The sequence below is a fragment of the Dipteris shenzhenensis genome, chromosome 8 (genome assembly GCF_047967505.1).
Source record: "Dipteris shenzhenensis isolate YYH24624 ecotype China chromosome 8, Dip_SZ_1.0, whole genome shotgun sequence".
Taxonomy (NCBI): Eukaryota; Viridiplantae; Streptophyta; class Polypodiopsida; order Gleicheniales; family Dipteridaceae; genus Dipteris; species Dipteris shenzhenensis.
Window position 1 is genome coordinate 49,134,288 of NC_141603.1, and position 25,699 is coordinate 49,159,986.

The 25,699-nt window shown below is 45.4% G+C and overlaps 1 protein-coding gene across 1 annotated transcript in view; it reads left to right on the forward strand.

Moving 5' to 3' along the window:
• The first annotated feature begins 5,743 nt into the window (after nt 1-5,743).
• The window catches only part of LOC147899620 (Zn-dependent exopeptidases superfamily protein), a 221,303-nt gene continuing 201,347 nt past the window's right edge, over nt 5,744-25,699 (forward strand). The window contains exon 1 of the mRNA XM_087378001.1: nt 5,744-6,180. Within this exon, the coding sequence (XP_087234127.1) occupies nt 5,833-6,180 (348 nt within the window). The 5' untranslated portion in view covers nt 5,744-5,832. The remainder of the gene's footprint in view (nt 6,181-25,699) is intronic.

Here is a 25,699-nt window from a genome sequence, read left to right on the forward strand (position 1 = left end):
AAGCCAAGATGGACCCAATCTCCATCTTGGATGCATCCACATGCACATAGAAGATCAAATTCCAATATAGATTTCTAAGAATAGGGGCTTTTATGCCCATCTCCAACAAGGCTCCAAATGCCTTGCTTGATACATTTCTTGATTTGAATTTCAAGTCTGCCCTAGTCGATGAAATGGTTTAGTTACACCCATGAACTTTTTAAATGAAGCATTTGTAGAAGCTAAAGGAGCCCATGAATGACTGTACTTGCTTGACATCATTTGGGTCCTTCATCTTTCAAATGGCCTGATTTTAGAATTCTCGGTCATGATTGCCTTCATTGGAAATTATATGTCCTAGCAGTAATGCATAGAACACACACTTGTATGGATATGTCTCCCTAAATTTTGGGAGCAACTTTTTCAGACATTCCAAGTGCATTTGTTTTGTGTTGTAGATTGGTAAATCATCTAATAACATCACAGGGAATTCATTGATGTATTGTTGGAAGGTTTCCACCCTAAAGCGTTGAAACACGGTCAATGGATTCTTCAGCCTAAATGGTATTACTTTAATTGAATATGTGCCCGATTTAGTGAGATGAATGTCATATTTTTCTAATCTTCTTTGTCCAACATTATCTAATTATACCCACTGTATCCATTCATGAATGAAAACACTTTGTGCCTAGTTGTTCTATCCAGGATGGGTTTTTGATGGTCTACTCATTGAGCTTTTGATAGTTTGGCATAGACTCACAACTTGCCATTCTTCTTTGGCATGATAATGATTGGAAACAACCAATTTCTTTGGTCAACTTGGTAGATGAATCTTGTCTTGAGTACTGGCCAATCTCAGAATTCAACAACTTGGCATTGTTGGAGTTCATTTGGTATCTTTGCTGCTGCTGAATGGGTTTTGCATCGAGAATGAGCGGTGTTTAGTGTTGAATCAGGTTTGGTGGTGCCCCTTGAAATCCATTATTCCTTGTACTCCATGAAGAGCAATTCAGATTCCTTTAGAAATTGTCGGGGAGCTCTTTGTTGATTTGGATCAAATTTGGTGCTTCTTGCGAACCGACATTGATTTCTCTGATTGCGTAGAGTTCAATGATTCACCCACTAACATTGATTTGATAAATTCAATTTGTCGGCTCATCTTGGACTTCTCTTTGTCATTCTTCATCTTTAGTGAAGCCTTTTGGGAAGGCCATATGGATCTATTCATCTTGCACTAGCCTTTTGGCTGCTACTCACATTTCATGAATTGTTGTGGTTGGCACAATGTCTCTTGAGTTTGAGTAGTTTTTTTTTCTCAATATCTGAGGCATAGGCCACCTCTAGGCATTTGACCTTGCAATTCTTTTGTATCGTGCCTTTTCCATCAGTATCTAGACGTCTTTCCCAACATGTTCTATGGTAAGGGGGGTCTCCCCTCCCCATTCATGAAGGACCTTGCAACCTTCCACCATGTTTGTTCGAATAGCATGGGACACCCTTGTTGTCTCTCTATTGGACCATGATTAATGTGGCATCAAAGTAGGCTCTACAATCTGGATGCAAATGTCGTTGAGCATGCCCGCCGCCGCTAACATCACTAATCTGTGCTCTACCATACAAATTTAGAGTCACAAAGGCTTCAAGCTTTTCAACTTAAGTCTCTTCTAGACTTCTTTGGAGACATAAACGAGCACTCGCTTCATCGTGTGATTTTGAATTTTGACATCGATCATTAGCATTTTTTCATCCCATAATCATTTTGATCACGTCTACGTTTATTGCAAGGAGTATGGCCATAGATCATTAGCGAGCTTTGAAAGAATTTTACATTGCAGGGAGCAAGCTCCATTGATGGAGAACTTCTTGTTGACTTATGTCAATCTGATTTCGCATCACGAAACCTTCATCTTCTTCTTTGCTCCTAGATTCATTGTAATCCTTCATTCCTTTGTTGCGTCCCTTTAGTCAATCATTCATTGCTTGCCAACCCTATGACTCCCCTATTTTGATGAGGGTTTCTTGTTGCTTGAAGTCATGGTTAATATCCTTTGTCATTAGAAAACTCTAGGCTACTCAATCAACTTCTTGGGACTCAGCTAGGCTGCTCCTTATGATCTTGTGACCATCTTCGCATCCAGTACCATGCTTGCCATTGGTACATGGTACTCTTGATTACATGCTTTTTGGAGTATGTCAAGTTGTTTCTTCCACAATCAATATTCGCTTTCTCGATGACCTTCTCTCCCATAGAGTAGTGTGTTGTGTCCTGTCTGCCCCCTTGATAGGGTCTTCCTCCATTGGTGAACATCGGTTGTTCATTTCTGCTTGTTGAGCTACCACTCTTCAGTTGTGTGGCCCAAGTAAATGTTGCAATATTTGCCTAGCTGACTCTCAATTGCTATATGGTCATCCAACTTAGACTTGTAGCACCATGATTCCCATATCTCTTAGAAGCTTTTTCAGCTCCTCTTTTTCAAACTGGGTGTCTTTTTTGATCGCTGATTTGTCTTCGTCCTCTTCTTTGCTATCTACCTCACCTTCTTCTTTGTTTGGGGTTCTACATTCCCTTCTGGACTGCAATTCCTTTGTGGTGCAATTTGTCATACAGCATTGTTGGGTGGGTTATCATGTTGCATAACTCTGCACCATTGGTGTGGCTACTAATCATTTGGGATCACAACACCATTTTGTCTTGCGCATTGTTTATTGCCTGGTTAGCACCCTCATTTGTGTTGCAAAGTTATACATAGATTCATCTGCATGTTGATTAGTTGTTTGAGCTTTAGCAATGCTACTTCATTGCTGAATTCATGCTAGATCCTCTTTAGAAACATAGATTTCAACTAATCTATGTGGCAAAGTGCTCATTGGGGTATCGGTCATACTCCTCGTCGTTGCATCATCGTGCTCTCCCTTTCCATGTCCAAATCAAAAAAAGTTCCAAATCATGCACAAGCTAGTGAGACTGGCATAGTTGGACACAAAATAGAAAAGTCTACATGTTTTGAATTGGGAGGTTGCACCATCAGACCAAACGAAATGTTGCTTTAGAGGTAATCCTAGCCTTTGCAACCATTCGTGGTGTAACATAAAGCAGAACAAAGTGCCATGCTTCGTATCATCTAAAATGTTGAAACGATAAGTTTTTGAGATCTTTTCATCAATCCAACATTCTAAGATGTGGACGGATATAGTCACATGGTTTCAGATCCAATGCATAGATTGTATCTCATTTTGTCCTTTGAAGCCATAATTTTAAGCAAAATCAACAATAGAGACAACAACATCCTTATGAAAATCGAATAATCATCATGCAAATTACTCAACCTACCAACTAAATACAGAGCTCTGCTTTATGAAGTTTTTCAAATGGGTTTGAAACAAGCACAAGATTTCATTGCAACTCCCTCCCTGAGCATCAAAACCTTTCTTTTCTTGATCTTCTCCTTTTCTGTAATACCTGCTTTGACATCTTCAAAGACCTTCAAAGTGATTATCTGAGTTGTGCTAGACGTTTCCTTGGGGTAGCATGTGATTGTCTTTGGACCATGTTTGTTACAATCTCCCATGCGGCATTTGAAGGGGTGAATGTAGCCCCTATGTGTTTTGGAAACACAAAAGACTCCCAAATTCTTGTAGTTTTCTTACACTAATTCTAAGAAAGGTTACCACCTTGATTGGTGATCCACTCTTCTCTTTGTTATTGGTATCTTTTTCGGCATCATGCCCTTAAATCATTGTCTCCAACATTCACTACAAGTTGGTTCACACTACTCTCATCATTGGCTTTTCCAATGCATGCGATTCCATTTCCCCAACAAAATCACAAAAAATGTTATCACTTGAATTGTGGTTCTATGTAATGTTGCCTCGGTCATCCTGTTGCCCTTTGCTTCACTGTGGAATAGTGATGGTTCGCTTTGTAGTGAGAGAGGGCGAAGGGATATGTAGTGTATGTAAGTCACATGGGAACAAGGAAAAAACACACAACTTAGCAACGAATGGAAAGAGAGTAAGAGAGAGAGAGGGAGGGAGATGCACAACGAATTGGAAATGTTCTTCTCCTATTACGTAGCCAAAATGACAACGAGGTCGCCAAGTGTTGCTTTGGCAATACGATGACAGGTTTTTCTAGTCTCCATCCAGGCTTTGCGGTGCCAACACACTAGAATACGTGCTCCAGCTGGTGGAATAGCAGGTGGTGAGTGAGCGAACTAGCAGAGGCTCGCAGTTTGTTGGGCAACCCATAGCAGGCCTTTTTGGGCATACAGGAACACAATCTAGGTCTACAAAGCGTAGCATTTTACTGTTCACTTCGTGGAGCTGAGCGAGGCGTGGGAACTTGCTCTTATGCCACTACTATTGATTGGTCTAAGTTAGACTTTCCTATTCACTATTAGTGCAGTTCAATTTACTATTTCAGTCCTTTCTCTCTCTCTCAAGCTTCCCTACCTCCACGCCCTTGCTCCTCATTGTCTCCAACTTGTTTGGTGCTTCTTTCCCTCTAGTTCTTGGAAATTCCTCCACCAATTACCCTTTGGGCAGGCCTTATGAATGGCAAAAATCATTCAACTTGTTTTTTTGAGTTGTATGGAAATTGGAAGTGTCCACCTGAGCTGCCTCCATAGCCGCTTGGTGTAAACGCCGTTACCATGACCATTGGCACGTGGCTTCAAACACGTGAGGCCAAGGCCTTAGATTACTCGGTTATCATGAAGCCTTACGGCAATTTATAAGTTGTCTACCGTACAAGGGGGGAAATCTTTTGGCGAGCTTTTGAATGTGAGCTTTTTTACCATTTCCTTTGTTTTTGCGAGCTTTTTTTAGAAATGCATACATGTTTTTGTTATAAGAAAGATGGGGAGGTTAGAAAGAGGGGGAGAGAATATAGGATATGTTCATTTTCATAGCATGAGGGAGGGGTGGAAGAGTGTATACTATGCACAAGGGGGGGGCGGATATGAGTGGAAGTAGGAGGCAAAAAATTATGGAAGATATGTCCATATTCAAAGTAGAAGGGAGGAACTATGGGAGATATGTACATTTTAAGTGTATAATTTGAAACTTTTGACCTCATATTTAGATTCCTCGTCGAATTCCGGTCATTTTGAGTACCAACATGACCATATTCCGATAAAAATTGAAAAAATGGTATTTTTGTCATTTTGGCCTGTTTTGGGCCTATTTTGAGTCTGCGCTAGCGCAGACTCAAAATACGCCCAAAACAGGTCAAAATGAATTCATGACAAAAACACAAATTTTCCAATTTTTATCGGAATATGGTCATGTTGGTACTCAAAATGACCGGAATTCGACGAGGAATCCAAATATGAGGTCAAATCTGTCAAATTATACACTTTGAAAATAAACAAATTTCCCGCATGCTCTCCCTTCCCCTTTACATTTAGTAGATGAACATAACTTTCACATTCCTCATCCTCTCTCTCCTCCTTGCACTCCTCTTTGCATACCTTATAAGTTCCCCCTCTACGTTCTCCACTATGATAACGAATATATGTTCTAACTCCCCTCCCCTCCCTTCTCCATGCCACCTTACCCATGCACCCGTCCCTCCCCCTTTCCTTTATCTCCCCTCCCCCCCCTCTCCTCTTAACTGCAACCACAACCCAAACTTTCAACCCACTCGACTCCATGAGCTCCCCCCCCCCCTCTCTCTCAGAGGTGAATGAAAAACTCGCAATATTCATGAAAATTGAAAAAAAGCTCATGACAAAAAGCTCACCAAAAAATCACAACCCCGTACAAGGAGTTGACCGTTGAGCACGAGCTCAATTCAACCAGCTCAGTTGAAACTTGAAAGTTCATATCATCGCACACACACGGCTGTGCAGCATGACAAACGAAGCCTTGATACGTCCACGAATTCGTCGTCGTGGACGCCAATCGGACGCACCTCAGGCTCAGAACACTTCTGTGCAGCAACCAGAAGCAGCCGCTCCCGCTCCACGCAAAAGAAGCTCCACAGATGCTGCCTTCCTTTGGGTAGCTCTGTTGATTGTCATCCTTCAGGCTTCATGGTTTGTCTATTACTTTCAAATTCTGAAGTTGCCTAAGCCTCTGTCTGCTGTGGACGCGGGCAAGAGAGGCTTCTCCGAGGAGACAGCGTATAGACATGTCAAGGTGCTGGCGGGTTTGGGTCCCCATCCTGTTGGATCTGAGGCTCTTGACCGAGCTATTGAGGTAGCACTCCTGCTGTGAACGATGGGTTTTGAATTTTCATGATTGTATCGGCCGATGCTTGATGGGCTGCGATTTTCCTATTGGTTGGCGATACATTCGATTTCGTTAGCCTCACTTTTCCTTTTGTAATTCTGACACTCTCGAATACGCTAGTCTTTGTCATAGCTACTTCGTGCGATGCTTAGCTCATGTTGGAGCATTGGGCTAGAGGTGAATGAATGTGCTAAAATAAAAACCATCGTCATAGTGGAAGGTGTTCCACAGACTTTGCATATCTTTGATATTTCTCATCATTGCAAAAATACCCATGCGTGCAAAAATTCCTATCCCTTGGCTGTCCCTGTATCACCCTTAAAATTGCACCAGGTGCTTTAAAGATGGACGAGGACAAAGCCCGGTCTCCTTTGTACATGGAGGTAGCGAGGCATCTGATATGGCGTCACTGAATTAATTCCCTGGCTTGTTGTCATCCATTCTAATGTTTAAGCAGTGCATATGTCGTCTCTCCCACTTAGTCCAGCTCCACATTACCTGATAAATAGAAAGATGGACAAAGGAGGAAGGGTTGTACAAGTGGGAGTATTACCTGAAACATCAGTATTCATGGTACAAGCAGACGATTGTACTCCCAGTCAGCCCTGTTTGACGTTGTACCGTACCTCAACAAAGTTGTACTTTGTAATTTGTTGGCATTGCCGTCCAGGCAGGCTCTTTGTGATAAAAGTGTCCTTTTTTAACCGCTCACCCTTCTAGTTCAAGATAGATTAGCTAGGGTTAACTCAAGGTGGGTAGAGGTGTCTTTTTAGTCCTAAGTGACCTAGTGGTCATAGTTTAAACGTCCTAACAGTCCTCAGCATCCTATCTGTCTTAGCTGACTTAGTTGCTCCCAAAAAAAAACCATTTTATGATTTTTCATGACCACGATCAGGCCTATCTAGGCACTATTTCACCGCCACTGCGTCAACCATTCTCTTGAGCCTCTCCATTGATATTTTGGGGCAGTTGTGTTTGTCTGATTGGGATATTCCTGCAGGGATCTATCCACATTTGGGCTTTGATTTTCCATTGACAGCTCAGCATGGCACCCAAGCATGTGCCTCGTTTTGAGGGGGAGTGATCCACCATTTGAGGCTGTTCAGCATGAGCAAGCGTCTTCCAGAGTGGGAGCACCCACTAGTGGCACTGACATTCCTACACGGCCCTTGTCTCGTGCATCTGTTAATATACATGCACAGTTCGTTGAGGCAATGTCCTTCATGCTTCAGGTTATGTTCCTACTGTTGTGGCCAGCAACCTGGCTAGCAGATTAAACCAAGTTGCCACACATACATTATCATACAAAGGCAAATAGCTTGTACCCTAGCACGGGGATAATTTGGACAGCCATGATGCATAGAGATCATTGATGATGAGGAGATCCTTGACGTGACTCACGAGGAGTCAGGTGGACCAAACAAGTCTGGAAGTATTCCAGATGCTAGAGAGCTTCCCTTTGATCGTGGCTCGGAGGGCATGCCCATCCCATACACAGGGTTCAGTCCAACAAGGATGTTCCATGTCATAGTCCTAGAGCTGCTTTTGTCGGGCATCATGTTGCTATGCCATTCCATGCACAGAATGATGCTGATGGAAATGCCCCAAGCCTTTTGGTTTATCGACTATACTAGTTGAACCAGTTGTAATTCAAACTTCAGGTGGTTTTCTTATGTCTTTTAAGACATAATACAAAAAAAGAAATGCCCCAAAACGCCGAGACATTCAGATTGAGAGGTGACATATAGGGTGGGATTCTGTTAGAAATCACTGACCCCACTTGTGAGCCCACGATTTGAGGGGACAAAGGGGCAGTGGATTGTAGGGGGCAGGGTAGGCACCACTGCATCAAAAGGGGCCTACACTAGGGGCTCCAAAGAGGCCTGGATCAGGGTTGGCTGTAGGGCAGAAAAAGCCCTACAGCCGGGCCTTATATAGGCCCAGACTTGGGCCTGGTTGGTCGGCTAAATAGCCGACTGCAGGGCTTCCCATAGGGATGCTGCCCAGGTCAGCTGAAGGGGCTGAGTCGGCCCCTTCAGTTGGCTGATTTGCTCCAGCCCCTAGGCTATAAAAGGGGGTCCTATCCCCCCTTCTTTCCTCCCACTGAACTGAAGCCTATACCCATGGGCAGCATTCTTTGAGGGAGGAGTTCTCTGCATTACTCAGCAGTTTTGGACCGCATCCTTGCTGGCTACTTTGTGCTCATCTGGAGCTTGTTTATCCCACACTTTGTGGAAGAGCATAGTCTGAGTTTTGTCTCTCTCTATTATGTTCTGTTCCAGCGAGGTTTTATGGTATATGTGTGATCATCTATCAAGAGGTTTCTGAGTGTTGTATGAGCTGAGATCGGAGTGAGGTGAGATTCTATCCTCCTATTTCCAACATGGTGTCAAAGCAAGGTTTCCAGCTCTAGAAAGCAGTTCCTCAGCAAGAAGGTGACTCCAATCGACACTCAGGTTTGTTGCGTGGTCAAGTTCTCTACTGCAAGTCCATTTTTCAGTTTGCTGTTTGCTATTACAGTGAAGATGGAAGAGAAGGATCAATCTATAGCGTCTTCATCCCATGCTCGTCCTTCCTCCTCCTCTTCTCATCTTCCTTCTTCATTCATACCTAACTTTGGTGAGTCTGGGAAGTTGGATGGGACTAACTATCCCATATGGAAGGTGAAGATCTTGAGCCATCTCTTGGCCCAGAAACTCCAGAAGCTTGTGACGGGTGTTGCAGAGAGGCTGGAGCATGTTGTGGACAAAAAAGAAAGAATTTTGATTCTAGTAGATGCGGACGATCTCGCAGCATGGGACAAGAGAGATGCCCAAGCCCTAGCCATGCTGATAGGGATGACGGCAGATGCAGTAATTCCCCACATTTAGATGGCGGAGACGTTTGTAGAGGCGTGGGCCATCGTGAAGGATCTGTACGAAACAAATAACATGTCTCGGATGCTCAATCTCCAGCATCAGTTATACAATCTGGATATGAGTGAGGGAGACAACATTCATGACCATCTGACGAAAGTCAAGGTGGTGAGGAGCTGATTTCAAGAAACGAGAAGCTGATTTCCGGTGTACTCTATGTACCGACTTTGTGCAAGAATCTTTTTTCTGTCAGCCAGATGGACAAACACAACATGTCGGTCCCATTCGATGACGGCAAAGTCATTGTCACATCCAAGGCAAATGGAAAGGTGGTGGCTTATGGTGTCGAGGAGCATGGGTTGTATCGGCTCAACGCTTTGTTGGTGCACGGGGATCATGGCAGATCCAAATTATCGCATGAGCTGTTCGGTCACGTCAATTGTCGCACTTTGGCCAAGATGAAAAAGTCCAAGATGGGGATGGACTTCCACCAATTGTAGACAATGATCGTTGTAGGGCTTGCTTGGAGGGCAAACAACACAGGGACAAGTTTCCACAGGAGGCCTCATCACGGGCCAAGAAGCTTCTGGAGTTGGTTCATTCAGACATTTGTGGCCCGATGTCAACAAATTCAGTCGCAGGTTCGTGGTATTCTCTTTTATTTGTGGATGATTTCAGTTGAGACTTGGATATACTACCTGGCCAAGAATTCTCAGGCTTATGAGAAATTCAAAGAATGGAAGGACCAGGTAGAAAAGGAGAGCGGGGCGGCAGTCAAAGCCTTCTGCATAGACAAAGGTGGGGAATTCACTTCTACGGAGTTCAATGGATTTTGCAAGAAGCACAGGATCAAGCGACAACTTACTACAGCTCGCACATCTCAGCAGAATGGAGTTGCTGAGCGAAAGCACAGGACCGTCACAGAGACATGTTTGATCATGTTTGCGAGGGACAAATCTTTCGAAAGCTTACTGGGGTGAAGCCATGAACTATGCCGTTCACATCCTCAACAGAACCAAGACCAAGGCTGTAGATGATGAGATTCCATATGAAGCTTACTATGGTAAGAAACCGACCATATCTCATTTATGGATTTTCGGTTCCAATTCATTTATTCATGTGCATAAAGATGAGTGGATGAAGCTTGATTCCCATAGCAGAAGATGTATCTTTGTGGGATGCAGTGAAGATTATTGCCTTTACGACCCTGTGAAGAAGCAGATCCTTATCAGCAGGGATGTGATCTTCGAAGAGTCACAGCCCTAGACTGCAGAAGAGGTTTAGGAACTTGCGACATTACCCCCACCCAAGGTCACCATCAAGGAGGTGGAGACGACTAAAGAGCCTGAGGAGGAGGAGCATGATGTCTCAGTGCCGGCTCCAAAGGCATCTTCAGCAAAGGCACCTTCGTCAGAGCAGAAGGTACATCAGTAGTATTTGAAGACTTTAGCAGACTCACGGGTCACTGACATCCCCGAGAGAAATCTCGGAGTGCGGCGGTCTCAACGTAACATGAAGACTCCCTCCGTGAACTTTGCTATGGTGGCTCAGCTTGAGGAGCCTAGATCCTTTGAGGAAGCGAGGGATATCCCAGAATGGTAGGATGCTATGCAAGCAGAGATGGACGGCATTATGAAGAATGACACTTGGGATTTGGTGGACAAGTCGACCAAGCGGAAGGTAATTGGTACCAAATGGGTGTACCAGAGTTTCAGTTTGATGGGAGCTTGGACAAATACAAAGCTCGATTGGTGGAGAAAGGCTACGCACAGTCAGAGGGACTTGACTTTGATGAGACCTTCGCCTCCACAGCCAGGATGGTGACGATACGCACTGTTATTGCCTTGGCTGCTCATCAAAGTTGGCTTATCTTTCAGATTGATGTGAAGTCCGCATTCTTGAACGGAATCCTGGAGGAGGAGGTGTACGTGGATCAACCACCAGGCTTTTAGGTTCTAGGGTCCACATCCAAGGTATGCAAGTTAAAGAAGGCGTTGTACGGGCTGGAATAGGCCCCAAGGGCATGGTACCAGGGGATAGACAAGTTCTTGAAGATCTGGCTACAGCAGAGTCCATCTGAGGCAAACCTCTATCTCTTCACTGAGAGGGGGTTACGGCTGGTACTTATCCTGTACGCGGATTATCTTATCCTTAAAGCTCGAAGAAGATTTTTCAAGTCAAGAGACTTCTCATGGAGGAGTTTGAGATGATAATCTGGGGATTCTTCACTACTTTCTTGGGATCGCAGTCGAGCAGGAGAAGAGCAGCATACTCATCTCTCGGAGAAATATTGGAGGGAGTTATTGAAACGGTTTCAGATGGAAGACTGCAAGGTAGCAATCACTCTCATGGAGGTTGTTCTGAAGCTGAGCATCCATGATACTTCTCAGCCAGTTGATGCATCACGGTGTCGACGGATGGTGGGGACTTTACTTTATCTCACCAACACCAGGCCAGATATCTCCTTTGCAACATTAGGGCTACTCTGTCAGTTCTCTGCCAAACCCAGGAAGGCCCATTGGGATGTAGGCATGAGGGTGCTGAGGTACTTGAAGGGTACATGCACCTATGGCATTACATACAGTAAAGGCGTTGAGCTAGGTGGATTTTGTGATAGTGATTGGGCAGGTGATGGTGACACCAGAAGATCTACTATAGGGTACTGTTTCATACTTGCATCAGGGGCCATCTCATGGCTAAGCAAGAAACAACCTTCTATTGCTCTTTCATCGACGTAGGCAGAGTACAGGGCTGCGTGCACTGCAGCAGCATGCGAGACGTTGTGGCTCAGGTGGATCCTGGAGGACATGGATGTGACTCAGGAGGATGTGACGGTGATCATCTACGACAACCAGGGTTGCATAGCCATCACCAAGAACCTTGTATTCCATGCACGGACGAAGCATATCGAAGTTCACTACCACTTTGTATGAGAGCTGATGTACTATCTGACCGCTGACAACATCTCAGACGTCTTCATGAAGGCACTCCCCAGGGAGCAGATGGAGCACCTCATTCGACGCATGAGAATCCGCCCATAGTTGTGTCATTGAGAGGGGGTGTTAGGAATCACTGACCCCACTTGTGAGCCCCCGATTTGAGGGGACAAAAGGGCAGTAGATTGTAGGGGAAGGGTAGGCACCACTGCATCCAAAGAGGTCTGGATCAAGGCTGGCTGTAGGGCAGAAAAGGCCCTACAGCAGGGCCTTATGTAGCCTCAGACTTGGGCCTGGTTGGTCGGTCAAATAGCTGACTGCAGGGCTCCCCATAGGGATGCTGCCCAAGTCCGCTGAAGGGGCTGAGTCGGCCCCTTCTGGTCGGCTGATTTGCCCCAGCCCCTGGGCTATAAAAGGGGTCCTATCCCCCCTTCTTTCCTCATCCACTGAATTGAAGCCTTTACCCATGGGCAGCGTTCTTTGAGGGAGGAACTCTCTGCAATACTCAGCAGTTTTGGACAGCATCTGGAGCTTGTTTATCCCACACTCTGTGGAAGATATAGTCTGAGTTTTCTCTCTCTCTCTCTCTCTCTCTCTCTCTCTCGTGCTGTTCCAGTGAGGTTTTATAGTATATGTTGATCATCAATCAAGAGGTTTCTGAGTGTTGTATGAGCTGAGATCTGAGTGAGACCTATTTCCAACATGTTCATATGCTCGTGGACAGCGGGAGCACACACTTTCATCAACACCAAGACCTTGCGGAAGGTGGGGCTTGTTGCCACACAGAGATTGACCATGGGCTGAGAGTGGAGGGTGCTAATGGACAGCATATGATTAGCAAGCATTGCTGCCAGGGTGCACGGATCGGAGCTCTCATGATTATGATTATGCATAAACGGGTCGATTGACATTGTCTTAGGATACGATTGAATGAAATCCTTGTGAGAGTTTAGTATTGACTTGAATGACATGACTCTACACTTTGCACATAAAGGCAAAACAGTGGTGTTGCAGGGTTTGACAGCTCCAAAGGGCAGATTATTTCAGCAAGGTATGTTGGAGTATAAATGGTCACCTCCCCATTTGTGAGCCCCCAATGAGGAGTGCATGGTGGAGTTGGACCAAGGGTGGTAAGATGCCATGTGGGAAGTGTTTCATCCTACCACATGGGCTGATCTGACATGGAAAACTAGGCTGCCACGTGGGCAGCACATGGGCTGTCATACATGTGGGCAGCATGCGCACACAGAAAAAAAGGTGGAAATGTACCTGGCTTCCCGGAGAGATCTGGGACAGATTCAGAGGAACAGCAGGACATGGAGTTCTACTTGGAATTGCCACGATGCTAAGTGGCATGATCTGGTCGGTGTCCAGCACTGGTACAGGCTGGTATGTGATCCTGAACAGACTCACAGTGCATCTGTCAGCCTGCGTGGAACATTGGAGCAGGTGGATGATGAATAGACTGCACATGGAGGACTAGAAAGGTGCCGGGACAGAAGGTTCCTGTGTACGGATCTGTATGGGGGAGAATTAGGGCTGGAACAGGTCCAGCATGAAGGCGGGGCTGCCAAGGGCGGAATTGTGACTGGCTGTTTGGCCAAGGAAAGGGCCTGGAAACAGGCAGAATCAAGGAGATTGGGGGGTTGGTTGTTTCAGTCAGCTGTTTTGGGGCAACCCAAAAGATGTCCTAGCTGTACCCTAGATGAAGGAGTCACCTGAATAGTTAGGCTTGTGGTACTGTACAAAGACTTTGCTGGAATCGACAAAGCAACATCAAACTCCTTGCTTCCATGCTTGAGACTCTTCTCAGTGACAACGCTCAACGTGAAGAGATGGTCAAACGTAGCATGATCTGCCCGAAACCCTGCTTGCCCCATAGCTCACACTTCGCAAACCGAGTAGCCCGAGTGTCAAGTCTTGATGCATAAATCTTGGACATAACATGTCCAATAAATGATGGTCTTGTATTTTTTCAAGCTCATGGGATCCCTTGCCTTATGGATCAGGCTAATGGTGCTAAGAGTCCAGCTATGGGGGAAACCCATGCAGACCACTACGTTAAATAGCTTTGCCAAGATCGGGGCTAGGGTACCAAGCCCATGTGCATTGTACTCAATGCATAACCCCTCATGGTCTTTGGTTCAACCATTGTGTAACCTGAGAGTTGCGTATTTATTATCAGAATAGTGAGCAAGAGGTAGGTCGAGGTAGCTGTGGAAGGTTTGGTGTAGGCTGGTTGGGCATGTCATAGAGGGTGTGTGAAGTGTGCTAGATGGTCGGGTTTGTGTGGAGGGATGCAGACCTCCACTGAGAAACTTTCACAAAAAATAATCCTTGGAGTTTATGGTCAAATGAAGGTGCATATACGTTTTGAAGACCTCTCATGGCCGTTCATTGTGGAGGCAGATGCTAGTGGCAAAGGCTTGGGGGATTTTCTAAGTTGGGAGCATGGTGTGATAGCTTTTGAAGCAAGAAAGTTGATGCTAAAGAGCTCACCTATCATGTTTATGATCATGAAATGTTGGCCATCTTACATGCCTTCTAAAAGTGGCATGCTTCCATGCTTGAGACTCCTCAGTGACAATGTTCAACGTGAAGAGATGGTCAGACGTAGCATGATCTGCCCGAAACTCTACTTGCCCCATAGCTCACACTCCGCAAACTGACTAGCTGGAGCGTCAAGTCTTGACGCATAAATCTTGGACATAACATGTCCAATAAATGCCTTCTAAAAGTGGCATGCTTCCATGCTTGAGACTTCTCAGTGACAATGTTCAACGTGAAGAGATGGTCAAACGTAGCATGATCTGCCCGAAACCCTGCTTGCCCCATAGCTCACACTCGGCAAACCGACTAGCTGGAGCGTCAAGTCTTGACGCATAAATCTTGGACATAACATGTCCAATAAATGATGGTCTTGTATTTTTTCGAGCTCATGGGATCCCTTGCCTTATAGATAAGGATAATGGTGTTAAGAGTCTAGCTATGGGGGAAACCCATGCAGACCAGTACGTTAAATAGCTTTGCCAAGATCGGGGCTAGGGTACTAAACCCATGTGCAATGTACTTAATGCATAACCCTCATGGTCTTTGGTTCGGCCATTGTGTAACCTGAGAGTTGCGTGTTTATTATCAGAACAATGAGTAAGAGGTAGGGCGAGGTAGTTGTGGAAGGTTTGGTGTAGGCTGGTTGGGCATGTCATAGAGGGTGTGTGCATAAGTGTGCCAGATGGTCGGGTTTGTGAAGAGGGATGCAGACCTCCACTGAGAAACTTCCACAAAAAATAATCCTTGGAGTTTATGGTCAAATGAAGGTGCATATACGTTTTGAAGACCTCTCATGGCCGTTCATTGTGGAGGCAGATGCTAGTGGCAAAGGCTTGGGGGATTTTCTAAGTTGGGAGCATGGTGTGATAGCTTTTGAATCGTATCTTTGTGCAGCTTGGCAGGTCTTTGAAAGAGCTTCCCCTTGAGAATGTGCTGAAAGTTTTGATTAGGCTTCTCTATGATCCCAAAGTCTGCAACCACTTTCTTTCCAACATTGAGTGGGGAGTGCTGGCCTCTTTTGTTGATGATCCTCTTGTCAAGCGAATAAAGGCCGATGACGAGTCTATTCAGTTTCTTACCGGCACTGCTGATGGGATGCCAGAGTAGCCTTGAATGCTTTGGAATTGGCAGCTGCAGCAGTGAGAGCTTCAAGAGCGAAACCGTGGCGTAAACTGTGCTTCTCCAAACGTAACGGAAGAGTGGAACAATGCCTGGAAGGGAAATGTTGTCATTACTGTGAAACGGGAGGTGCCGTTAAAATTATTATCATTGAAGGAGAGCCTCAATCCATCTCAAGAGGAATACAAACGGCCTCTCAAAAGGTTTGTAGGTGGTAGGCAGGTGACTTCGTAACCGCTTTTGAATTGGGAGATGACTTAGCATGCTAAAGCATGAGAAGGAACGAGCCCATTAGACCTAGGGATGAAGAGTGCTAATGTGGCTGCAGATCCAAGAGATGTAGACGAAAGTGTCGAGCACACTGGATTGATTGAGGAATCGAAGCAAAACAACCGGCCAATGTTATAGACATTCAGTTGAATCGTGCATGAGAGATACTAGAAGACCTCCGATACAATACTGATTGATTGACGAAGCTTACTGGCTACTAATTCGTGATAGGAAATACCGAAGGTTGAATGCCCGGTTGGTGAAGCGAAGACTCTTGGTGTGCTCCTATACCTGAGGTAAAAGACTCACCATAAGATTCCATTGCAAATCTCTTTAGGTACAACATTGGTGGTAAGGGGAATCATGTGCATTTATAGTACGTCTTATGTCCATAAGGTTTGATCTTTTGTTTGCCTCCCTAGATATGATTTTATGCCATCCTTCCAACTTTGTTGTGGTTTCCAGGTCCTCTGCTCCCCTGCCCCCCTACAGTCCCCTCCCCCCTTGTCCCCTTAAAACGGGGGCTCACAGGTGGGGCACTAACTTTTCTAACCCCCCCTCTCAATGACACAACCGTGGGCCGATCCCCATGCGTCAAATGAGGTGTTCCATCTACTCCTTGGGAAGCGCCTTTGTGAAGACATCTGAGATGTCGTCGTTGGTCGGGCAGTATATCAACTCTATGACTTCTTCATCAATGAGTTCTCAAACAAAGTTGTAGTGGACCTTGATGTGCTTCGTCCATGCATGAAAAACGGGGTTGTGTTGCACATAACCACAGTTGCATCTTCTTGGGCCACATTCATGTCCTCCAAGATCCACTTGAGCAACAATTCTTCACATGCCACTGTACAGGCAGCCTTGTACTCCGTCTCTGTAGATGAAAGGGCGACAGTAGGTTGTTTCTTACTCAGCAATGACACAGCTCTGATGAGTAGAAACAATATCTAGAGGTCCATCTCCGGGTGTCAATGTCACCTGCCCAATCACTATCACAGAAACCTCCCAACTCAATGCCTCTCGTATAAGTGATGCCGTAGGTGCAGGTACCCTTCAAGTACCTTAGCACCCTCATACCTGGGTCCCAATGAGCCTTCTTCGGTGTGGTGGAGAACTGACAGAGCAATCCAACTGCGTAGGAAATATCTTGTCGGGTATTGGTGAGGTAAAGCAAACTCCCCACCAGTGTCAATATAGTAATGACTGCTGATAAGGATCTTCTTTTTCGGGTCAAATAGGCGATAGGCCTTGGACTCTTCACTGTATCCCACAAAGAAATAGCTCCGGCTATGGAGATCAAGCTTTGTCTGCTCATCTTTATGCACATGCATAAATGCTTTAGAACCGAAAACCCTTAAATGAGATATGGTGGGCTTCTTGCCATAGTAAGCTTCATATGGAGTCTTGTCATCAACCACCTTGGTCTTGGTTCTGTTGAGGATGTGAACGGCAGTGGCAATGTTCACGGCTTCACCCCAGTAGGCTTTCGAGAGATTCCTTCCTCGCAACATGGTCAACCTTGTCTTTGTGATGGTCCTGTGCTTCCTCTCAGCAACTCCATTCTGCTGAGATGTGCGAGTTGTAGCGAGCTGTCTCTTAATCCCGCTCATCTTTATGCACATGCATAAATGCTTTAGAACCGAAAACCCTTAAATGAGATATGGTGGGCTTCTTACCGTAGTAAGCTTCATATGGAGTCTTGTCATCAACAACCTTGGTCTTGGTTCTGTTGAGGATGTGAATGGCAGTCGCAGTGTTCACGGCTTCACCCCAGTAGGCTTTCGAGAGATTCCTCCCTCGCAACATGGTCAACCCTATCTTTGTGATGGTCCTGTGCTTCCTCTCAGCAACTCCATTCTGTTGAGATGTGCGAGCTGTAGTGAGCTGTCTCTTAATCTCGTGCTTCTTGTAGAATCCATTGAACTCGGTAGAAGTGCTCTCCCTTTTTGTTGGTGTGGAAGGCTTTGATTACCTCCCCGCTCTCCTTCTCTACGTGGGCCTTCCAGTCTTTGAATTTCTCAAAAACCTGAGATTTCTTGGCCAGGCAGAATACCACATCATGCGACTGAAATCATCCACTAGTAAAAGAGAATACCGCGAACCTGCTAATGAATTTGTTGACATTGGGCCGCAGATGTCGGCGTGAACAAACTCGAGCTACTTCTTGGCTCGTGATGAGGCCTCCTGTGGGAATTTGTCCCTATGTTGCTTGCCTTCCACGCAAGCCCTGCAGACATTGCCTGCAATCGGTGGAAGTCCATCCACCATCTTTGTTTTCTGCATCTCGGTGAGAGTGCCATAGTTGACGTGACCGAACCGCTTATGCCATAATTTGGATCTGCCATGGTTCCCGTGCACCAACAAAGTGTTGAGCCGATATAGCCCATGCTCCTCGACACCTTGAGCCACCACTTGTACGTTTGCCTTGGATGTGACAGTGACTTTGCCATTGTCGAATAAGACCGACATATTGTGCTTGTCCATCTGATAGACAGACAAAAGGTTCTTGCACAAATTCGGTACATACAGTACACCGAAAATCAACTCCTCGTTTCCTGCAGTCGTGATAAATGGAATACTACCGACACCCCTCACAAGGCATGACCGGTTATCCCCTACAGTGACCTTGGAATCGGGATGCGTACCTTCCATAGTTTTGAACCATTCCTTCTTTTTGGACATGTGCTTTGAAGCTCCACTGTCCACATACCAACCTTCCTCTCCTTCATTGACTGCATAAGCGGAGTAGTACTCAGTGATGATGAAGAGAGCGCTGGTCGTGACGTTTGCCGATTCGGTCTTTGGCTCCTCCTTAGACTGGGACTCCTCCTTCTTGAGATCTGCCTTCTTCTTGCAGCACTCTATAGCAGAATGACCAAGCTTCTCACAGTAGAAGCACTTGATCTGCCTCTTTTTCTCTGCATCCTCGGTCTTGTTTTTGTTCTTGGTGTCTTTGAACTTACCCTTGCTGGGCTTGTCCCTTGCCACGAGAGCCTTCTCGTCTGATTGAGTAAACAGTTTTTTTCGAGCCTCTTCCTGCAATAGTAGAGGCCCAAACTCCTCGAAAGTGAGAGGCTTGGTCCTCTGTCCTATAGTGACTGTAGTCACGAAACTCTTAAAACTTCGAGGTAGCTTGTGTAAAGTCAACAATGCTAGATGACTTGAGTCTACCTTTTGACCAACTGCCGCGAGCTGGTCCCTTACCACCTTGACTTTTGTCAGATGGTCATGAACATTGTTTGCCTCAGTCATGTCCAGGTTGTACAGTTGATGTTGGAGCATCAGAATTCGAGATGTATTGTCAGTTTCATACAAATCCTTCAAGATAGCCCACGCCTCTACAGGCGTCTCGGCCATTTGGATGTGCAGAAAAACAGAGTCCGCCGTGGTTCCAATGAGCATCTCTCTCTTCCCAATTCTCAAGCTCTTCACCATCTATTGGAATGACCATCTTCCCCTTGCTGTCCAGCAAGTCTTCCGGTTTTGCCTCCACCCCTGTTGTTAGCTTCCACAACTTGCGGGCCACTAGATGGCTCCGGATTTTCATCTTCCAGATTGGGTAGTTCGACCCGTCTAGCTTCTCTGACTCTCCGATGTTCGGGATGGTGAATGAGAGGAATCTGGAGGAGGAGGAAGGAAGAGAAGGGGCTGAAGAGGCAACAATAGAATCTTTGTCCTCCATGCTTGCTGTAATAAAGAACAGCAAACTGAAACTGAATTTGCAGCGGAGAACTTGACCACGCAGCAAACCTGAGTGTCGATTGGAGTCGCCTACTTGCTGAGGTACTCCGATCTAGAGCTGTAAACCTTGCTCTGATACCATGTTGGAAATAGAGGATAGAATCACTCACACCTCACTCCCAATCTAGCTCATACAACACTTAGAGAGACGGAGAAAGAGATAGCCAAAATTCAGATATATTCTTCCACAATCGTGGGTAGACAAAAGCTCAATGGGTGAGCGTGTACAAACAGCCAAGAGATGCTGTCAACTGCTGAGCCTACATCTCTCCCTCTGCGCGCTTGCCTGTGCAAGGCTGTAAGTGCAGGGGATAAGAAATGAGGGGGGGAGAGGGGCCTTTTTATAGGCCTGGAGAAAACCGACCAGCAAGGGGTCGGCCCCCTGCTTGCAGCACCGACCTGTAGGCCGCCTCCACCAACCTCGTTGGCTGGCTTGGGTCAGCCCTATAAATGGGCCCATGTGCCCAGCACATGGGTTGCTGATGCCGCGCCATTCCCTGCTCCATATGTTGCGTAGAAGGGCCGCGCCCCTCTCCTTTGCTGTGCGGGTTTCCAGCCTGGTAGGTCCGCTGCTCCCCTACCCCCCTACAGTCCCTTGCCCCCTTGTCCCCTCAAAACGGGGGCTCACATGTGGGGAAGTGACTTAACCTGGCTGTAAAGTGTGGCATCCACTGATTCACCTGCATCATACATAGTAAGCTTCAGCCCTGGCTCCATGGGACTGGCTGTAGGCTTACAATCTTGCATGTTGAACCTATCCAAGAGCTTTTGCACATACTTGGATTGAGACATAAAAATGCCACGCTTGTCTTGTATGAACTGGATCCCCAAATAGAAATTTAACATGCCCAAATCTGTCATGTCAAATTCAGCTTTCAATTCAGCTTTGAAATCTGCAATTATTTCCTCATTTGACCTTGTGAGCAGCATTTTATCTACATAAAGAATGACGACCAAAATATCCCCCTAATCCTTCTTGATGTAGGGGGTGCTTTATGTGGGACTATTGTGTGACCCCTTACTTGCCAAGAAGGCATCAATCTTGGCATACCATGCACGTGGGGCTTGTTTCAACCTATATAAAGCTTTATTTAGCTTGCAAACTTGAGGTCATTGCCCGAAAGTTCAAATTCAGGAGGTTTTTGACATAAACCTCTTCCTGCAAGTCCCCATTAAGGAAAGCTGTTTGCAGCCATGGCAATAACAGACCTGATAGTGGTCATCCGGGATGTAGGAGCAAAAGTCTCCTCATAATCTATGCTTTTTTTGAGAGGGTGCTTTATGTGGGACTATTGTGTAACCCCTTACTTGCCAAGAAGGCATCAATCTTGGCATACCATGCACATGGGGCTTGTTTCAACCTATATAAAGCTTTATTTAGCTTGCAAACTTGAGGTCATTGCCCGAAAGTTCAAATTCAGGAGGTTTTTGACATAAACCTCTTCCTGCAAGTCCCCATTAAGGAAAGCTGTTTGCAGCCATGGCAATAACAGACCTGATAGTGGTCATCCGGGATGTAGGAGCAAAAGTCTCCTCATAATCTATGCTTTTTTTGAGAGCATAGCCTTTGGCAACCAGCCGTGCCTTGTACCTTTCAATAGACCCATCTGGCTTCCTTTTAACTTTGAAAACCCATTTGGTACCAATGGCATGTTTTTCTGGTGGTAAATCCACAACATCCCAAGTCTGATTCTTATCAATGGACTGCAATTCAGCATGGCATTCATCAAGTGCACATTATTCTTGGGTGCTTGAAAAGTTTCAGGTTCTTCATCATCAAGAAGAGTACCTACATAAGCTGATTCAACAGAAAGAGCCCCCCATGCGTGCCTTACTGCACTACGAGTCCTGCCAAGCAAAGGTGCCTCAAGTCTACTCTCCCTGAGAGTTTGTAGCAACCAATTCGGAACTGTTTTTGCTGCATGTATCTCTTGTATCTCTTGAATCTCTTGCCTAACAACATCATCCACTGCCTGCGGAGGAATCAGCATGTGGCTGAATCGGGGCATGTGGAGCAGGTGGAGGTTGCTGTGAATTCTGATTTTCAGCATGAGCATCAGCTGGGGAACCTAAAGCAATAGGAAGCATCCCCTCAAAAACATCATCTGAAGAAGCTGGAATAGTGAATTTGTGAACAATGGAGAGTAAAGAGCAAGAGTGAGCAAGAGTGGAAGCTGAACGTTTGAATAGAATGAGTGTAGTATAAAACTGAAGTGAGGGGTTTTGTCTAAGTGACAAAACCCTATCCTATCCACTAACCGTAGCTAGGGATTGAACTGTGGTTAGGGGGAAAAATCTCATAGAGGGAAAAGCGCCCCTAACCTACTTATTACAATACATTGGCCACTGCCTAGAATATAATAATAATTCTAATACCCCCCTGCAGTGCCAATGTGGTGTACAAGGTAGTGATCAATCACCAAAAGGAGATAAGTTTAGGGCACTGCGAAATGCCTCAGACTTCTCACGTGGAAGTGCTTTGGTGAAGAATATGACTCAAACTGAGTCCAAAACTAGTTGCAAAGCTCTTATATTATCTATTCACTGCCAAATTGCATCAAAAATGCAAAAGCCCCAAATTCCTGCAAGAAATTGCAACTGAAAGAGGTCAAATCGACCAAAAGCCCCAAATTTTGCAATTATCTGCAAAAGTCCCAAATTTTGTTTGCAAGATTGCAACCAAAATAAAAAAGCCCCAAATTTTTGGAGCAGATTCTGCAACCTGATTGCAATGTCTGCAAGAGAGTCTAGTGCCAATCCGAGTTGCAGATTTGGCCATACAGATGTACAGTAGTTGTAAAAAACCCATACGCAGGTACGGTGCAGGTACAGTGGCTGTATTGTGCTGTCAACGAAGGTACATGTTGTACGGCTGTACGGTGCATGTAATGGCTGTACGGCCAATGAGCGATGACTGTACGAAAGCAGTATGGGATCTGTGCGTGGTGTTTGTACGGCAGTGTACGGAGCTGAGACAGTGTACATCGATGTACGGTGCTATCAGCGTGTGAATTGTATGGCAGTTGTGCGTAGGATTGTACGGTGGACGAGGGTACGGACCACAGTGTACGAAGCTTCCACGTGCAGTACGAATGAGGACAATGGGCTTGGAGTTAGCGCTGGTACAGACTGTCCGCAAGGAAGGATATGGGGGACGAAATTCGGTACGTTGTACAGACAGCTGATGCAACAATAAGGGTCTGTTGTACGGATGAAGAGTAGCAGCAGGAGCACGAGCAGCAGACACGAACGGGAGGAGCTTGCGCTAGAGGCAGTAGCTTGACAAGGCTCTGATACCAAATGTTGAAATGGGAGCTAGAAGAAAGCAAGAGAGCAGAGCAAAACATAGAATGCTTGAATAGATAAGATAGAGAGTCTACAAGTGAGGAGGTGGTTTTGTCCAAGTGACAAAACCACACTAACCCACTAATTGTGGTTAGGGGGAAAAACCTCTAGTGAGGAAAAAGTGCTTCTAACTCACTTATGGACTACATTGGTCACTGCCTAGAATATGCCAATAATTCTAACAGACGTGAGTCAAAATTGGTTGCAGAAAGTTCAAAAAAGTGCCAAAACTTTGGGTGTTGTTGAATTGCATTTGAAAGCAATTATATGCATAAAGCTTGTGAATCAAGCATGGCTGAAACCTCTCAAGTTACACAAATAGTGGGTGAAAAATTGACAAAGGACAACTATAGTGTTTTGCAATTGCAGAAAAAAAAGAGTGATTGGAGATATGGCTAGAGCTATGATGGATGAGATGCATATGCCTTTATCATATTAGGCTGAAACAGTCCACACAGCGGTATTTATAATGAATATGCCTTTATCATATTAGGCTGAAACAGTCCACACAGTGGTACATATAATGAATAGAACTTCTACGAGTGCCATAAATGGTATGACACCATATGAGAAGCTCTATGGACACAAGCAAACTTTGGCATACATGAAAGTATTTGGATGCATTTGCTAATATGATTTTTTGAATGTTAGGGGCACCTATTGAGTAAGAAAGAAATTGGAACCAAGAGCCGTGAATGTGAGTGATTGGGGAGAGAGAGAGCAAGAGAGAGAGCTTGAGAGCTGAAAGCTTGATAGCTTGGTTGCAATAGAAGAGTGTAAGAGAGTACAACTTAAAGAGTGAGAGATAAGGTTTTGTCCTAGTGACAAAACCTTAGTAGTCACTAACCATAGTTAGTGGACTAACTGCGGTTAGGGGGAAAAACCTCTTAAGGAGCGAAAAGTGCCCCTAACTAGCTTATTATATTACATTGGTCACTGCTGAATTATATCTATAATTCTAACACCCCCCTGCAGTGCCAATGTCATGTACAAGGCTGATTAATCACCAAACGGATATAAGTTCAGGGCACTGCGAAATGCCTCAAACTTTTCACGTGGTAGTGCTTTGGTGAAAATATCTGCAACGTTGTCATGTGTGGACACAAAGATCATACTGATCTCTCCTGCATGCAACTTCTCTCTGACGTAGTGATAGTGAACCTCAATGTGCTTCGTGCGAGCATGAAACACTGGATTCTTTGCCACTGCAATGGCACTCTGACTATCAGTGAGAATTGGAGAAGGACCCTCCAATGACAGATGAAGATCATCAAATAGACGTCGCAGCCAGACACATTCAACTGTTGCTGTGAAAGCTGCCCTGTACTCAGCTTCACATGATGAGGTAGCCACTGTAGATTGTTTCTTGCTGCTTAGCCAGGAAATGCAAGATTTACCCAAAAAGAAACAATTGCCACTAGTGGGCTGCCTAGTGTCATAATCACCAGCCCAATCTGAATCACTGTAGGCATGCATCTGCAGGTCACCCCCCCTGGGAAATAACAAGCCAAAAGACTTCGTGCCCTGCAAATAACGGAAGATGCGCTTAACTGCTTGCCAATGCATAGTTTTTGGGCTGTGCATGTACCTGCTCACCTGAGATACTACAAACTGAATATCAGGTCTAGTGTTGTAGAGATATATGAGGCATCCAACAGCCTGACTGTAAGATGTGGCATCAACTGAATCTCCTGCATCATGCATTGTGAGTTTCAGCCCCGGCTCCATGGGAGTGGCTATGGGCTTACAATCATGCATGTTAAATCTGTCCAAGAGTTTCTGCACATACTTGGACTGAGACATAACAGTGCCACGTCTCTCTTGAGAGAACTGGATCCCCAAATAGAAGTGAAGCAGCCCCAAATCTGACATGTCAAAGTTGGTCTGCAAATCAGCTTTGAAATCTGCAATTTTATCTTCATTGGACCCTGTGAGCAGTAAGTCATCGACATAAAGAAGGATGACTAAAATTTCCCCCCCATCCATCTTGATGTAGAGGGTGCTTTCAGTAGGACTATTGTGCAGCCCCTTGTTGGTCAAAAAGGCATGAATCTTGGCATACCATGCACGAGGGGCCTGTTTCAGCCCATACAAAGCTTTGTTTAGCTTGCATATCTGAAGTGCATTTGCTGTAATTTCAAAGCTTGGAGGTTGTTTGACATAAACCTCTTCCAGCAAGTCTCCATTTAAGAAGGCTGTTTTTATGTCCAACTGATAAACATTCCACTCAAAATGTGCAGCCATTGCAATAACAGATCGGATGGTGGTCATCCGGGATGTAGGAGCAAAAGTCTCCTCGTAATCTATGCCCTTTTTTTGAGCATAGCCTTTAGCAACTAGCCTTGCCTTGTATCTGTCAATGGTGCCGTCTGGCTTCCGTTTCACCTTGAAAACCCATCGTGTGCCAATGGCATGTTTACCTGGTGGCAAGTCTACAACATCCCAAGTCTGATTTTTCTTAATGGACTGCAACTCATCGTGCATGGCATTCATCCAATGCACATTGTCCTTTGCAGGCTCCTCCTCATCGAGAAGAGTACCTGCATATGCTGATTCCACTGAATGAGCACCTTCCATGTGCCTTGCTGCACTGCGAGTCCTGCCAGGTAATGGAGCATCAATCTTACTCTCCCTGAGAGTCTGTAACAGCCAGTTTGGGGCTGTTTTTGC